Source organism: Eleutherodactylus coqui, chromosome 3 (assembly GCF_035609145.1).
Source record: "Eleutherodactylus coqui strain aEleCoq1 chromosome 3, aEleCoq1.hap1, whole genome shotgun sequence".
In the NCBI taxonomy this organism is placed as follows: Eukaryota; Metazoa; Chordata; class Amphibia; order Anura; family Eleutherodactylidae; genus Eleutherodactylus; species Eleutherodactylus coqui.
Genome location: NC_089839.1, coordinates 228,851,678 through 228,868,838, shown reverse-complemented (window position 1 = coordinate 228,868,838; position 17,161 = coordinate 228,851,678). Strand labels below are relative to the sequence as shown.

Genomic DNA, 17,161 nt, shown 5'->3' with positions numbered 1-17,161 from the left:
TCCTGACATCCTCCTCTGACCCCTTTCCAGTGACAATTTTTTTCCGTCCACAGAATCCCCTTTCGCTGGATGTTTTTCTCGATCACGCCATTCTTGGTATACTTTCCACACAGTTGTTCCAAGAGAAAACCCCACGCAGTTGGCAGTGAGGCGCGGCTAGTCTAGCATCGGTGATTCGGCCTCGTTGGAAGTCGCTCAGATCTCTGGATTTTCCCATCTAATGTGGATTCACACTGAAACTGATCCATGGAAAACTTGTGATGTGATTTCATGCTGCACTCTGAGGTCACAGGGTCATATATACATACAGGCGAAAGCCCTCACTGACTGACTCAACACTAATTCTCTAACTTCCTGGTGTCTTACAAACGTGAAATTAGGCAGGAGCATTCTTTAGGTCCTAACTAAGAAAAGTAAAGGGGTCACAACTCAATTATTCAATGCCAAGTGCAAAAGTATTGGCACCCTATGTAATGTAATTTATCTAATTCTCTAACTTCCCTGTGTTGTACAAACATGAAATTTGGCACAACCATTCTTTAGATCCTAAATAGAAAAAGTAGAGGGGGTCACAGCTTGATTATTTAATGCTAATTGCAAAAGTAAGTACGCACCTATGTAATGTAACTTCTGGGTGTTGTACAAGTGTGAAATTTGGCATGAGCATTTTTTAGGTCCTAAATAGGATAATTAAAGGGGTCACTACTTGATTATTTAATGCTAAGTGCAAAAGTATGTGCACCCTATGTAATGTAACTTCCAGGTGCTGTACAAGCGTGAAATTTGGCACAACAATCTTACTGACCTCTGTGTGTATATACTGAGAAGAATCTACCTCACCTCTATATGCATATACTGAGAACAATGTAACTGACCTCTGTGTATATACTGAAAAGCTGTGAAGTACATAAGGAAGTGGCCATGGACTGCAGGGATGTAGCATGACTTTAAGGCTAAGAACGGGCTGCAACCTCCAGTCTCGGGTTAAATTTGAATAAAAGGGGTTTTACCTTTTAAGGGTAAAAAGTGAGGAGAATGGGAGGGGGGGGCACATTCTGCAGAGGGACATTGGTACATGCAGTCTGAGGAGAATCTAACGCTTCTCTATGTATATACATGTTTTATTCCTCAGTTCCTCTGAAGTAACCACGACTTCATGAAAATCTTCCGTACAAACAATAGGTAAACACTGATACCAAATTAACTAAGGCGAACTCTGATATATCAACTAGTCTCTAATAAAGGTGTCCTTCAGTGTCTCTTCACATTGCTGTATTTCTAATCAGAGAGTATTTTCACCATTTCTATACGTTTTGACTTTTTTCCCTCTCTTTAGGGTTTTGCGTGCACCTCGTCAGCCGCAGAGGGGCCAGCGATGATTGATCAGAGTAAAAAGCCTGCTTAGGGCGCCATCTCACTAATTCTGCCATTAACAAATACGTTCTGAATCTCGTAAACTTCAGTGCGGCATGTTTGCTTTCAAAGCATTAGCAGAGAAAGACGGCTGCTAATTCCGTGAACTCAAGAAACATTTCTATTAGGATAAATAAAACGTAGCAGATGTCAGATGGCGCAGCGCTCCGTATCTGCCCATCTAAGTGCCTGCTTGACTGATGTACAGTACATTACATCAAATTACATGGTGCTCGCATGCAAATAACTGCTAAGTATTTCCTCTTTATTCTCCGTATTTCCTCTTTATTTTATTTTAAATTGTGCCCTTGGAGTAAAATCCCCCCTCCCCCGATCCCCTTTATGGCGCCTCTTTTACAACCTCCCCATAAAGCCTTGGCTTCTCCTATATGAGGAGTTTAAGCACCCTAATTAACAGCAGCCAGCAAACTGCAGTCAGCAGAGGATCCTGCCTCAGCTTAGAGCCCAAGGGAGTAAGAAGAGCAGAGGTAAGGTGTCGGCCATCTATACCCGTCTCCAGCCTCATGTTAACCCTGCAGAGGACTGACAGAAGTTGTATGGTATTACTTCCTACAGTGTCTGGTGCAGTGCGGCGCTCTTCTGCTGGATGAGTAATATATGTACACAGTGACTGCCAGCAGAATAGTGATTGCAGCTCTAGAGTATAGTAGAGGATGTACCTCAGGACAAGTATTGTATGTACATAGTGACTCCACCAGCAGCAGAATAGTGAGTGCAGCTCTGGAGTGTAATACAGTATGCAACTCAGGATCCGTACAGGATAAGTAATCTATGTACACAGTAACTGCACCAGCAGAATAGTGAGTGCAGCTCTGGAGTATAATACAGGATGTAACTCAGAATCAGTACAGGATAAGTAATGTATGTACACAGTGACTCCACCGACAGCAGAATAGTGAGTGCAGCCCTGGAGTATAATACAGGATGTAGGTAAAGGTAAAGTCCACTGGTGCAAGCACCAAGTCGTGATTGATTCCTAGGGTGATGTCACGTTGTGACGTTTTCTTAGCAGACTGTTTATTCGGGATGGTGTGCCACTGCCTTCCCTAGTCATATTTTACCCCCCAGCAAGCTGGGGACTCATTTTACCGACCTTGGAAAGATGGAAGCCTGAGTCAACCTTGAGTCGGCTACCTGAACCATATGGGGATTGAACCCGCAACCTTCAGGTCGTGAGCGAGAGCTTAGGACTGCATTACTGCTGCCTTGACACTGTGCGCCACGCAATGTAAACTCAGGATTAATAAAAGATCAGTAATGTTTGTACAGGGTGACTCCACCAGCATAATGGTGGTTGCAGCTCGAGTTGAATTACGTTGTAAGTACTATTTATTCAATATACTTGCCCCTAAATAAGCCCTTGTTTCCATGGTGTAGCTTTTACCCATTTTTTGTAGAGTACAAAACATTTAATTTTCTTTACTTTTTGTCCTTTTTGACCTAAATCTTTTTGAAAATTTACATCTTATCTGTTCCTGTAGGGCTTGTAAGGCTGCGAGAGGTGCAGTATTATTAGTGCTCAAGAAATTGTTGTATCCCAGTTATTCTCAGAACTTCCACTCCTTTTCTTTTTTTTTCTTGCTGCCTTCTTTTAGATCTTGGCTGTTTTTTGGTGTACCGATTCCTCCTCCTGAGTACCAGCAGCGCCATTTTGGCCTTGCATTAGATTTGTATTGCTTTTGTGCTCTGGAATGATTCTTCATCTTTACCTTACCTTGTTCTCTCCGTCATGAACTCAGATTGTCCAGAGACATCACTGTTCCGTACTTTGGAAGGGCATATCCTTGCCACTGCTCAGGCGCACCTTGACGAAAGTGCTATTTTTGTGTCCCACTCCAGGCCCATCTGTTTTTGCATCTAGTAGGGCATATGTGACCTCTAGGTGGCACCCAACCAAGCAGACTCCCCTTTGTAGGGACGTCTGGTAAAAAATAGGTATCTGATTATACTCTAGTCCTCAGGATAGCTGTACCAACCACTAGTGAGTGTGGATAAAATAGAGTTTCTTGGAGTATTGGCTCTTTTCCAAACCTATTAAAGGGATTGTTCGTTTGTAAGCTACAAATGGTTTGTTCTCAGGATAGGTCAAGAATGGGACATTGGTGGCGGTCCATCACCTGAGATCCCCTCTGATCTACTTTTTTTCTGGGTTGCTGCAATTATTTAGTGAGCCAATGTGGGCAGAAAGCAGACAGCTCCGTTCTTACTGCAGTGGCCAGGCTTGGTATTGGAGGCATAGTTGCGATTGAAGTGAAAGGCCTGTAATACCAATCCTGACCACTGTAAAGGTAACGGAGCTGTCTGCTTTTTGTGCACATTAGCTCAGTGAAGCAGTGCAGTTGTCCACAGAACAGCTGATCAGAGGAGTTTCCGGACAACAGACCCCTGCAGGTTTACTATTGATGAACCTTGTGGAGGACAGTTTACAAGTTTAAGTCTTGGTGTAAACCTAACCTATCTTCAAGTAAATGTGCCAACAGATAGAAACTGCAGAACGTTTCACTACTTGACAGAACAAGGCATCATGGCGTCACCAAATGGCCTCTGCACATCCTACTGCTCGGAAATAGTTTACCACCATCAAGAAGCGGTTAATATGTACAGCCCGTCTTACAAGAAGCGCAATATTTTCTGTAAATGCTGGACCAGGAGATGCTCAGCAGAAGATGAAATAAACTAGAGAGAAGAAACATCAGAAAATGAAAAGGTTTTATCTCTGCGCCTCGGGCTGCATCCTGATGCTCTGAATTATCCGGAGCTGTTTGCAGGGAGGCCTGTGTACCTGTACCTGTCACACCGCATTGATCACGCCACCGCGCACTTCACAGCTGCCACCCGCAATCATGAAATGCAAACTTATGCTGAGAAGTTCATATTTGGCTGCTGTGGCCTGTTGTGAACATTTGTATCCTGTATGCGGTGCTCGAGTAATATAATTAGATATGCCCCTTTATTAGACCCCCATCTATTAGCGCATTGGACCTCCTTTGGCCTTCAGAGCCGCAGCAATTCATCCTAATGCAGATTCCACGAGGTGATTAAACCATTCTGCAGGAATATCGGCCCCTGCACACAGATAGCTTCTTGTAGTTGCTGCAGATTAGATGGAGGTGCTGACATGTTCTGACCAGCTGACAGGAAGGGTCATTGATTCATGCTGCTTGCGCCAAATTCTGTCCTCCCATCAGCACAGTGAAACAGAAATTTGGATCCATCTGACCCGGCGATGTTTTTCTACAAGTGATACAAGTTTTGCGCTTTTTTTGCCCGCTGGAGTCTCACCTTTCTATTTATCTTAGACACAATGGCGTGATTCCTGACATCCTCCTCTGACCCCTTTCGGTGATTAGTTGTTTCCATACATAGGATCCCCTTTTGCTGGATGGTTTCCTCGATCACGCCATTCTCAGTATACTCTCCACGCTGTTACATGAGAAATCTCTACGCGGTTGACGGTGAGGATCAGTTAGTCTAGCACAGGTGACCAGGCCTCGTTGGAAGTCGCTCAGATCGCTGGATTTTCCCATCTGATGTGGACTCGCACTGAAACTGATCCACAGAAAACTTGTCACGGGATTTTATGCTGCTCTCCGGGAACGCAGCAATAATCTCCATACAGTGGAGCGCCAGAAGCTGTAATAAAAGGGTCAATTGATATACATTGAAGACCTGTATGGACCAGTGCGCTCCAGTGCTAGTTCACCAGCTGTTGCAGAACTACTGTAGCACTCCCATCATACCCCTATGGCCACATGCTGGCTTCTGTTCAGGATTTTCCTCTCTTGGCCCCTTTGGAGAACGGTTGTGAAGAAGATCTCCTGCTCTGGAGGATCCGTCCTGTCCTGCATTACACAGACAACCTATTGATCTGAATAACTGAGTAATGCTTTGCTTCTCCTGTGGGGGCGCTGCAGGGGAAATTAAACCTTTTCTTCCAGGTTTCCACATAGAATACAGCTGATCATTGGCGTCCCAGCAGCGGGACACTTTGTGGTCATCTAATTAAAAAGAAACATTTCTTATATGTAGAAATTGCCTGTAGTAGAGAATCCCTGTAATAAACATAGAGAGAAAGACAAGGGCTTTTTACTCACCCGTACTCTGTAAATAGGGGTCAGGATGTTCATTTTCTGCATCTGTGGGGGCCGCAGCAATCACACTTCTACAACGTAACCATTTTTCACTTTAAAGGGGTTGTGTCAAGATGGTACCTACTGTTTATCTACTGTATTAGGTCATATGTTACATAGAGGGGGTCAGTAAGAGCGCCTCCTCTTCTTGTGGACCTTGTGCCATCCTGTTAAACTCCTTTTTCTCTGCAGCGACAACCACAAGGGAAATACTTAGACGGCCATGACTTCTGTCTTGAAAATCAGCTGAGGTTGCCAAGAGGGGGACCCAGGGCAATCGGCCTTTCACCCTGGACCCCTCATTTGGGAAGGCATTATATATCTTGGCACAACCACTTTAATACTTTCTCGCATTCACAGTGGCACAGATTGAGCCCTTGCTGTCATTTCATAGGCTTTAATGTTCTGTGGAGACTCTAACTTGTCTGCTGGGAGTCTGGAGTAGTCTGAAATCCTCCTACTGTGTTATCAAATGCTCATGCTGCTGTTTTATACTTGCTCCATGCTTTTCACTGCAGCTCTGCTTGTTCTGCTTTTCTTTTAAGGTTCATATTCTAGTAGCGCAGAAGCTTCCTGCAGCCAAAGTATAGTAAAAACAAAGCTGTGTGTTAAAGGGAAGCTGTCATAAATTCTTAGGATAGTAAAGCATGGCCAGAATCCTTCCCTACATCTCTTTACAAAACTTATTTGTCTCTTTATAAATCAATCCCTGCGGAATCACTGTTTAAAAAGTTCCTGCACCGCATGTAAATGATGCAGCGCGGTCTGGTGGGCGGGCCAGACCAGCTCTCTCGTCGGCAGGTTTTTCCCATAGGTCCGCTCATCTCCTATGATACTATGGTAACCATTGATGGCAGGTTCCCCTTAATGACCCCTGCCGGAGCCCGCTGCGTACCTTTGAGTCCGGTCTCCGGGGGGATAGTTTTGCTCTTTTACAGAATGACACACAGAATTAAAATAATTTTTTGCAATAAATGAATTCTTCTCCTTCTCGTCTTTTTTTTTTTCCTCCCGATTTCAGTTCCTCCGAGAAATCGGACATTATGAAATATGGAAATTCCTGCAGTAGCGACAGAAGAAACCGTGTGATTTATGGCGCTCCCGGAGACAAGAAGTCTCGCACCTATTTATTCACATTGTTTCATTTTTAATGACGGATTTAATTAACAGTTCAAAGGGTCCATAAGCGACCGTCGCAGTCCGGAGGGGCGGGGCTTGATGTGAGGGTGACAGCGGCAAGTTGTCTTAGTTCCCAGCACGGTGCTTTGCTTTTACCGGAGGCGTCTTCTGGAGGTTCTTGCACGGACTTGTGGCCGTCTTACACTGTCTTACGAGGATTCCCAGCATTTTTTTCATATTAATTGCGCATCAATCACAGAGTTCGATACTCGTGTCGTTGGCGTTTACGCGACCGATGGAGTCTCTGCAGGATGAATAATTGTACATATTCTCATTTGCCCTCCATAGAGTATCATCTCTGTCGTCCGCATGTCACATTGGGAGATGTGCGGCCAAGAATGACCATCTTTTTGACTTCACCAGTAATGTGATCAGCTGATCTCCGCGCTGTTTACAGGGGGCAGTGATCAGGTGAATGAGCTTGGATCATCACCCTGTGTAATAAAAAGACCTTAAAAGGGTCGTTCTACTTGTTGACTACTAATGACCGATCCTCCGCGTACGTCATCAGTAGTTGATTAGAAGGAGTCTGCTGTTCAGGACCCCCAGTGATCAGCCGGTTTCTGGGCTGCTGTCAGTGTGTACGAAGCCTGAAGCTGACGGTTCTGTACACCTTCTAGTGGGCCGGGTTGGTATTGCATTCATGTCTATGGGTCTGTGTCTGCAGAACTGTCTGCTTCATGCTGCCAGTGGGCCAGATATCTCACTCCATCCAAGTAAAGGGAGCTGTGCTACACCTCCCTGCACAGCGGGTGGCGGGGGCGCCGCTCTACAGACAAAGCCTGAAGGGGATGGAGGGCTACACCAGCGTTATATCCCCTTCACTCTCAGCATCATGGGGGTCCTAGAGGTCAGGCCTCCAGCCATCATTAAGTGATGTCCTCGTGATATGCCGTTACCCATTAAGGATTAATAGGGTGATTTGAGTGCCGTGATTAACATGAATTTATGTGGCAGAACTCTTCTACCCGCTGAAGTTATTTCATTCTAAACCAGAAGTTGATGGATTTATTGTTTCGTGACCTTCCGTCGGTGAATAGCGCTTTGTCGTACTGCCGTTCTGTTATTGAGCCTCGCTTGTATCAGTATCTAATCTAAAGGCCGCAGCGCTCAACCGCATTCAGGACTTTCAATGTAAAGTGATAGTAATGCAGTTCTCTATCTCGGGCGTCACAAACTTAGAAGACAAAGCAGGATGATGTGTACACGGCGCAGTGAATTCTCTAGGTACCAAGGCTGCAGCTCTAGGTGAGGCTGCCGCAGCTCTCCTCACTGGTGCTGGGACACAACTCGACACCCCCAAATCATTTGACCCCTGACTCGACCTATTTTGGGCCTAATGACAGGACAACTTTTTAGGGATTTTCATTCCCACCTTTCAAAAGCCGTAACTTTTTTTATGTTTCCATCAACATGGCCGTATAAGGGTTTGTCTTTTGTGTTGTGGGTTGTAGTTTTTATTGGTACCATTTTGGGGGTATTTATACAGCGTTAATGATGCCACATAAAAAATTTGATACATCTCTCCTACAGGTCAGTAATACCAAAATTATAGATTTTTGTTAGGTTTTTCTACTTTTTTGAAAAATATTTGGCCTTTTTTGCATCGCTGCATTCAAAGTCCCATAACTTGTCATGCAAAATACAAAGTTCAATTGATTGAAAATAGTCTTATTGGAACCATTTTTGCGGTGCATATGGCTTTTTTTAAAAACAAAAATTAACAAAATAAGCATTTTACTTCTGTTTTTTTAGCCTCTTTTTTTCCTTCTTTAATTTATAGAATTCACCCTGCAGGATAAAAAGTGTGTTGAATTTATTGTACAGATCATTATGGAGGCAACGCTATTAAACGGGAAGGGGGGGGGGGGGGGGGTGTTTTTCTTTTTTTTTTTATATATATATTTTTTTTTTAATGAAGGGAAAATGTGCAAATCGTTTTGGGTTTTTTTGCAATTTTTTGTTTATACATTTGAACCTGTGATAATATGATCAATCTGATAATACACTGCAGTACTTCTCATAGCGATCACAGCCCATGGCAGATGCCATTGTCTGGTGTTCAATTGCTATGGCAGCTTATCAGCCCTTCACGATTACATGATGGAAGCCCAATGTCGTCACAGAGGGAACACAACATTGATTGTGGCATTTAAGGGGTTAACAGTGGGGATTGGTGTTCTATCCGATCCCTGCTGTTGCATTGGGAAGCCGGCTGTCAGTCACAACCGGTGCCCACTGCATATGGTGTGGGTTTAACTTCTGAGCCTGCACAGGTGAGTACATTCTATTACTCCTTATCAGCCATGTCAGGTTGGAGAGAGGTGTCTGTACTTGCCCATCCTACAATCTATTTACTCCCTGTTAGCAGCCATGTTAGATTGGTTAGGGGCTGTATTCCTCTGTCCTGCACACACCTCATTCTGAGCCTGACATGGCTGATAACAGGGAGTAATAAATTGTATTCCCTTGTCCCACAGTCAGCCATTTCAGGCTTGATGGAGGGTGATAACAGGGAGCAATTGCTCCCTGTTATAAGCCATTCCAGCTTGGAGAGATGTGGCTTGCTCCCCATCTTCTTGCTTCTCAATATCTATGGTTACCTGGATTAACTCCTGCACTGCCAGAGAGTGGCAAGTCCTTCACAGAATGCACATATGTCAGTCAGTAAGCAGGAATGTGAAAGGATGGAAACCGTCAGCGCTGTAATTGCCCCAGGATGTGATCGGTAGACCCTTGTGGGCTCCTGCTGCTTCGCTCTTCCCTCGTTCGCTTCTGAGCGTTTTTATGTTAGTAAGGTAGGACGCCTCGCTCGGCTTCTGCGGTGACCGTGAAGGAGTGACAGCTGACAGCGTGCAATGCGCAGGAATGGCCAGGAAATGGCGCGGCACATTGTGATCTGGCAGACACGCTCCATCTGCGGTGTTGTTACAAGTAATTAATCCAGCCGTAGACTTGGGATGTTCTATAGATGGTGGTACTACAAAATGGTCACATTACAAGTATTTCCACCTGCGTACAGCCAAAGATAGCCAGAAAAAAGATTAAACCGGCCGAGTTGGGTGACCTTTCTGTCATTCTATGTTTAACTTTACTTAAAGGGAACCTATCATCACTCCTGAGCACCATAGACTGAGGAGACAGGGGGTCTGAGGGAGCTGCGTCTCATTCTCATTGAGTCCCCTGTTCCAGCGCTGTGCCTCCGAGAAATCGGTGCGCACATACAGTCTTGTGAAAAGGGTCACAGTGTGTGCACATGCTTATTAGGGGCATAGCGCTGGAATGTGAGAATGAGGCGCAGCTCCCCGACCCCCGTCCTCTCTCCGTTGAGCCACATAACATAGTTAATGGGGCTCAAAGATGAAGACCAAGATCGTCTCCACCAGCAGAAAAGTGAGTGCAGCTCTGGGGTATAATACAGGATGTAATTCAGGATCAGTACAGGATAAGTAATGTATGTACACAGTGACTCCACCAGCAGAATAGTGAGTGCAGCTCTGGATTATATTACAGAATGGAACTCAGGAGCAGTACAGAATAAGTAATGTATGTACCCACTGACTCTACCAGCAGAATAGTGAGTACAGCTCTGGAGTATAATACAGGATGTAACTCAGGCTCAGTATAGGATAAGTAATGTATGTACACAGTGACTCCACCAGCAGAATAGTGAGTGCAGCTCTGGAGTATAATACAGGATAAGTAATGTATGTATACAGTGACTCCACCAGCAGAATAGTGAGTACAGCATTGGAGTATAATACAGGATGTAACTCAGGATCAGTACAGGATAAGTAATGTATGTACACAGTGACTCCACCAGCAGAATAGTGAGTACAGCTCTGGAGTATAATACAGGATGTAACTCAGGATCAGTACAGAATAAGTAATGTATGTACACCGTGACTCCACCAGCAGAATAGTGAGTGCAGCTCTGGAGCATAATACAGGATGTAACTCAGGATCAGTACAGGATAAGTAATGTATGTACACAGTGACTCCACCAGCAGAATAGTGAGTACAGCACTGGAGTATAATACAGGATGTAACTCAGGATCAGTACAGAATAAGTAATGTATGTACACCGTGACTCCACCAGCAGAATAGTGAGTGCAGCTCTGGAGCATAATACAGGATGTAACTCAGGATCAGTACAGAATAAGTAATGTATGTACACCGTGACTCCACCAGCAGAATAGTGAGTGCAGCTCTGGAGCATAATACAGGATGTAACTCAGGATCAGTACAGGATAAGTAATGTATGTACACCGTGACTCCACCAGCAGAATAGTGAGTGCAGCTCTGGAGCATAATACAGGATGTAACTCAGGATCAGTACAGGATAAGTAATGTATGTACACCGTGACTCCACCAGCAGAATAGTGAGTGCAGCTCTGGAGCATAATACAGGATGTAACTCAGGATCAGTACAGAATAAGTAATGTATGTACACCGTGACTCCACCAGCAGAATAGTGAGTGCAGCTCTGGAGCATAATACAGGATGTAACTCAGGATCAGTACAGGATAAGTAATGTATGTACACAGTGACTCCACCAGCAGAATAGTGAGTACAGCACTGGAGTATAATACAGGATGTAACTCAGGATCAGTACAGGATAAGTAATGTATGTACACAGTGACTCCACCAGCAGAATAGTGAGTACAGCTCTGGAGTATAATACAGGATGTAACTCAGGATCAGTACAGAATAAGTAATGTATGTACACCGTGACTCCACCAGCAGAATAGTGAGTGCAGCTCTGGAGCATAATACAGGATGTAACTCAGGATCAGTACAGGATAAGTAATGTATATACACAGTGACTCCACCAGCAGAATAGTGAGTGCAGCTCTGGAGCATAATACAGGATGTAACTCAGGATCAGTACAGGATAAGTAATGTATGTACACAGTGACTCCACCAGCAGAATAGTGAGTACAGCACTGGAGTATAATACAGGATGTAACTCAGGATCAGTACAGGATAAGTAATGTATGTACACAGTGACTCCACCAGCAGAATAGGGGGTGCAGCTCTGGAGTATAATACAGGATCAGTAATTTATGTACACAGCGACTCAAGTTTTCCTGTAGACTATTTTCATGTTTAAGCAGTGTCTTGGTGTTAATAGCGAGACACCTCCCTTTTTAGATAATGGTAATGATAAATGGGGGATGTAGACTTTAATATGCTTTACGTAAGAAATAGATCTTTTCTTCTAATCTCTTCTAGAACCTGGAGATCTACAAGATGACGGCTGAGCAGTTCCACATTGCAGCAACCAATGCAGAGTTCAAAGTAAAGTACGTCATGTGCTTTTTATTATTTGTATTTTTTTCCCAGTTGGCCACAAATTTGGGGCATCGTGGTGTAAGGTGCCAGCTGGGCTTAAATGGTGATCAAGTGCGCCATTTATCATCAACCTTTTATAAAAGGTTTCCAAGACTGCGGAGCGCTGTCCTGAATTTTCTTCTATGTTTTTTTTTTTTTACGGTCCCCTGTAGTTCAGGACACCGGTTCATTATTGCTGTGACTGAGCGATCCGCATAATGGAATATTTGAAGAAGGAATGGTCCACCTTGCCCTTGAGGGTCCATAACGCCTTGACAAAGGCCAAAAAGGAACCTGAAGGACTGACTATTCCTACAATACCGCTTGTGCTGGGAGTCTGCCGTGTGCACGGTACCCCAGGAAAAAGAGATGCTTTTTCTCTTAAGAACGGTGTTAATGATGTATGGCGGCATACTTAGATTGGTTGTTTTTAAGGATTCGTAGGGAGATTAATATAACCTCCTAGAGGCCATAGAGTCCCAATAAGATCCGCTTCCCCAAGGACGACATGTTCTCTGGGGAATGGCGTTTAATGCTCAACACTTCCTCTTCCCTCATGTTGGATAAAATAATAGAAAAAAGGATGAATATGTCCACCGAACAGTTAAACCATCTGACGGGGCTTTGTGAAGCCAGCAACAAAGAGGAGATTCTGTCTGCTTTAAATTATACCAATTTTAGTGAAATTAATACTTTTCACCCGCAAAATTAATAAGCTCAAGCGAGATCTGAACGATTACAGGCGCAATACTTTTCCCCCCCCAATGAATACAAAAAAAAGCCAGCCTTTTATAAAAGGTTTCTGTGTTCCAAGTCTTCGGACCGCTGTCCTGAATATGCTTCTATTTACCATGGACCCGTCTGTTAGGACCCTCCGTGGCTCTGCCTCTAGGACGCGGACCCTTCTAGTAGATCTGATATAATAGATAGTTTCCATAGGATAATAATTATGCGCACACATAATTAGCTGCCTGTGGTAATTGACGGCTTCTCTGATTATGGGACATACATCTCGCTTTTAATCAGTGATCAGCGGCGGTGTATGAAGGCCCCCCCATCGTCTCCGGCGTGCGATGCTTTCTGGATGTGGCGCTTCTGCTCTTCAGGTATTCAACCTGTTATAATAATGAAAGGATATCTGCAGTAAGACGTTTAATTACTCTCCCGTGGTATTCGCCCGCGGTCGCCATCAAAGGTAATAAATGTAGAGGCCGGTGTCTATGAACGGGATGCCTTCCCGCTGCGTCCTGATCTCGTCCTTTCTATTCATCACCTACCGTCTCCGACATGAGGAGTGATTATTATAGGGGCAGGTAAAGGGAGCTTGGCGTTGGAGCGTGCCCCGTCTAGCTTGGGGACAGAAGAGATACACTATACACCTTGGAATGCATGTGCGGTTCCTGGGATTATATAGATTCCGTTTAATTGCTACCCCGCGCGTTTTTGCGTTCATCTCATTCACAGAAGCGCCGTTGCTGCGTTACTTAGGAAATGCGGATTGTTGCTTTTCTATGCAAGCAGTTGGATCATAAAAGGACACAGACAAGTAGATGCGCGGAGTAAAGAGTCCTCCAACCCTTCTCCCTTTTGACCTTTTACTTTTAAGACAGCATTTCTTCCACAGATTAACCCCTTGTGTATTCAGCAGCATTCACGGACCCCTCCGTGCCCCCGATACCACTGCATTGCAGAAAAAGAAGCGTCGGGAGAAAGGGTTGCCAGGCAACTAAGTTACACCAGTAGTCATAGAAGCAAATGAAGAGGTGGTTTATGGACTGCTGTCCTCGCTAGTGGTTAATTGTATCGTAACCCTTGTGCGGAAGCGCAGGGCAAGAGCTGCTCAGAAGTCATTGGAAAGAGTGACATTCTTCGTTTCGAGCCCCCGTGGTCAGGTCGGATGAGGCTCTTCTTCTTAGTATGTCGCTTCCTGATGTTTTTTTTCTATGTAATTCGGAAGCTCAAATCTTGTGTGAAAAGTCATTTGTTTATCTGATGCCGTATAGCTGCAGGCATTGCGTAGGGGTACGTATGCTACCTGCTTATTATAATATAAATCGTTTGGTTCTGCATAATTCCAGGAAGCCTCCGTGGATGCCAATGCCCCAATAAAATGATAAAATTAAAAAAAAATTGCGCTCACTTTGCCTCAGTTCTGACTATGATGCTACTTTGTTTTCCACATGAGAGGGGAGTGGGGGAGCAGCTGCTGGTTAGTGATGTCATCAGCTGAGCCCGCCTACTCTATGACACGTGTCAGCACAGTTATAAAGTGCATTCAGACACAGAGGATCGCTCAAAAGATGGCTTTTGAGCAATCATTTTGCATAATCTACTAATTGGTACTAATACCTCTGGGAGCTGTATTCAGAGAACAGACCACCCGTTGTTCTCTGAATAAATTATTTGTTCTGACATTCTGATCACAGCCGAGACCATCAGCTGTTATCAGCGGTCCCAGGCAGAACACATCGTGCCGCCCGTCTTATCAGCTGTTCTGCTGAATGATGGATTTCAAGCCCAACTGAAATCCATCGTTCGGCAAAAAAAACTGAAAGATGGGCGCATTTACACCCAATGATTATCGCTCAAAAGATGGCTTTTAAGCGAATTTTGAGCAATAATCATTGTGTCTAAAAGGCCCTTTAGACTACTGAGTCCACCTAGATTTTCACTGCAGAGAAGCCGCGGTTTGAAGGTCTCTGTGACACCCATCGCCATGCTGGTATTATGGTAACGGATAACCTTATTGTGATCAGAAATGACCAGTAGAACCTCAACAGTGACCTAAGCAGACCTTAAAGAGAAGCTGTCCTGTCCTCCTCTCAGCAGGGCCGGTGGCAGAGCTCTACAGCCTTTTTTTTATCCATACTCACCTCTGTTCTCCCATAGGACTCTCGTTAGATTCAGCTGAAAAGTGTCAAGGGGGCGGTCCTCCAACACTCGCTGTGAATCATATCTGACATCACTCATTGACAGTTAGCGGAGGGCTATGCCTACTAAGCACTCTTCAGGTGCCAGGAGCGGAGTCGAGGCAGAGCTGGAATGGATGGAAGGGGGGTATGAAAAAAAGCAGGGCCGCAGCTCCAGGCTATACAGTAGGCCCCACTGACATGAGGATAGTAACAGACCCTCTGTAAAATGAATGTCCCGTTTTACCATGATGTCTTTTTTAACTCTCAGTACTGATTAATTTCTTATTGCAGCTTTATAGCTGTTAAAGCTTTGTTTTTCTGATCAGGCGGTCTAAATTCCCTGTATAGACTGAGTTAAAGGGGCAGTCCGAATTGCATCATTTCTTTAAAAACCCATCCCCCATACAGTAAAATAACAGCATATACTCACCTCTCCTCGCTGTTCTTTCCTCTACTCGGTGCGTCGGTTGCTTATTTACAGGCTGCAGACCCGCCCTGTTTATGGGACGTCACAGGCAATAGCAGAGCCCAGCAGTCGATCATTGTCATTGGCTGCAGTGCCGGTGACGTCCCATAAAGAGGCTGGGGCTGCCCGTAAGCCTGATGTCAGAGGGGAGACCTGGTGCGGAGAAACTCGTATGCTGTGAGCTGCTTAAGAAAACAGCAGGTGACTGGGGACAAGAGGTAGGAGAGTGGGAGGGAAAGTAGGTGAGCGAGCCAAGGGGGGGCGGAGCTTAGGACAGGATGTAGAAAGGAGGGAGCGGAAGAAGGGAAGCAGAAGAAGAAAGGCACGAGGAGAAGAGGTGATCGGTGAACGGAGAAGACGGCAGTGAAAGAAGATAAAGAAGGATTAGAAGCAGAGCAGCTGAACGAGAGCGGGGAAGAGTCCAGGTGAAGAGGCAAGCAGCACAGCAGAAGTCAAGCGGTCGCAGCATCGGACGTGCAGCGGTGAGGAAGAAAGAAAGGCGATCGGAGGGCTGTGAGTTGGCAAAAGAGCGAGAAGTCCCAAGAGAGATGGAAGATTTGCAGAGGATGATCCGGGAGGCTATCGACCGCGATGGAGCCGGGTGGCTGGAGGAACTCCTAGGCAGCTGCAGGTCGGGATCGGAATCCGGAAGGCGGGGGGAGCCAGCAGTTCAGGAGCCGGCAGCAGGAGAAAAATCAGCGCAAGAGGGGGATGCCGGGCGAGGACGCCCGAAGAGAAGGAAGAACCCTCCCGCGAGGCTCAGCCCGAGCCCCGCGGCAAAGAGGAGCGGCCGGAGGAGCAGCCGAGGCGGCGAGAAGACAGCGGGGACAGTTCGCGCCAACCAGAAAAAGGCGCCAAAGTCAAATCGCGCGGCGGGAGGAGCGCCCGTCGCCGACCAGCGGTCACTGCCGAGTGGCAGTCCGCTGGGAGCGGGATTACAAACGGCGGCATCGTCGGGGTGCCCCGGCCCGAGGGACCAGCGCGTGGCAGGGCGCACGGCAGTGGAGCATAACTCGGGACAGAGTCAGCAAGGAAGGAGAGCGGCGCGCGGCGGTGCCCCGCAGGAGCGCAGGAGAAGACAAGATGGCGGCGCGAGCGTTCAGCAGGCGCAGGTAGGACAGACAGGGACGGGTATGAGAGGTGCAAGGGAACGAGGGGGGGGAGGCAACGAGGTAGCAGGCCACAGCAGGAGCGGAGTAGAGGGGAGGGGGAGGGAGAGTTATAGCACGTCTTCTAGTGTAGTTAGCAGTGTGGATAGCAGGAGAGGCAGCAGGCAGGGTAGCGGGGGCAGGGGTTGTGAAACAGATGGTAGCGCTAGTTTGTTCTCGGACAGCCCACCACAGGGCCCTACGCCTGGGGGCTACACAGATATCCCACCCTCACAAGGCTACGGCAGACAACTCTCGCGGCATCAAGTTGCGGCCACTGCGCTCCCACGCGGTGCCGCGGCGTGCAGTCGTGACAATTACGTCGCCCTTAGTAACCCTCCCCCACAGCAGCAGCATGATGGCGCACGCTCAACGTCGCAAAGGTTTTGCTACGTTAACCCACGTTTCGTGGAGGCTCTCTCTTCAGGTGGAGGAGAGTCATCATATAGCTACGTTAGTCGCGCTAGCAAGAACAGGCAAGGCCAGGGCGCTAAGCGGAGGCAGAGGGAGAGAGCTAGAAGGGAGAGGTATCAGCGCAGGCGCGATAGCGAGCAGGCC

General features: G+C 46.2%; 1 protein-coding gene across 1 annotated transcript in view; it reads left to right on the top strand.

Annotated features, from left to right (window-relative positions):
• CHCHD6 (coiled-coil-helix-coiled-coil-helix domain containing 6) overlaps positions 1 to 17,161 on the top strand; it is a 248,992-nt gene that overhangs the window by 103,103 nt on the left and 128,728 nt on the right. The window contains exon 7 of the mRNA XM_066597036.1: positions 11,979 to 12,049. Within this exon, the coding sequence (XP_066453133.1) occupies positions 11,979 to 12,049 (71 nt within the window). The remainder of the gene's footprint in view (positions 1 to 11,978; positions 12,050 to 17,161) is intronic.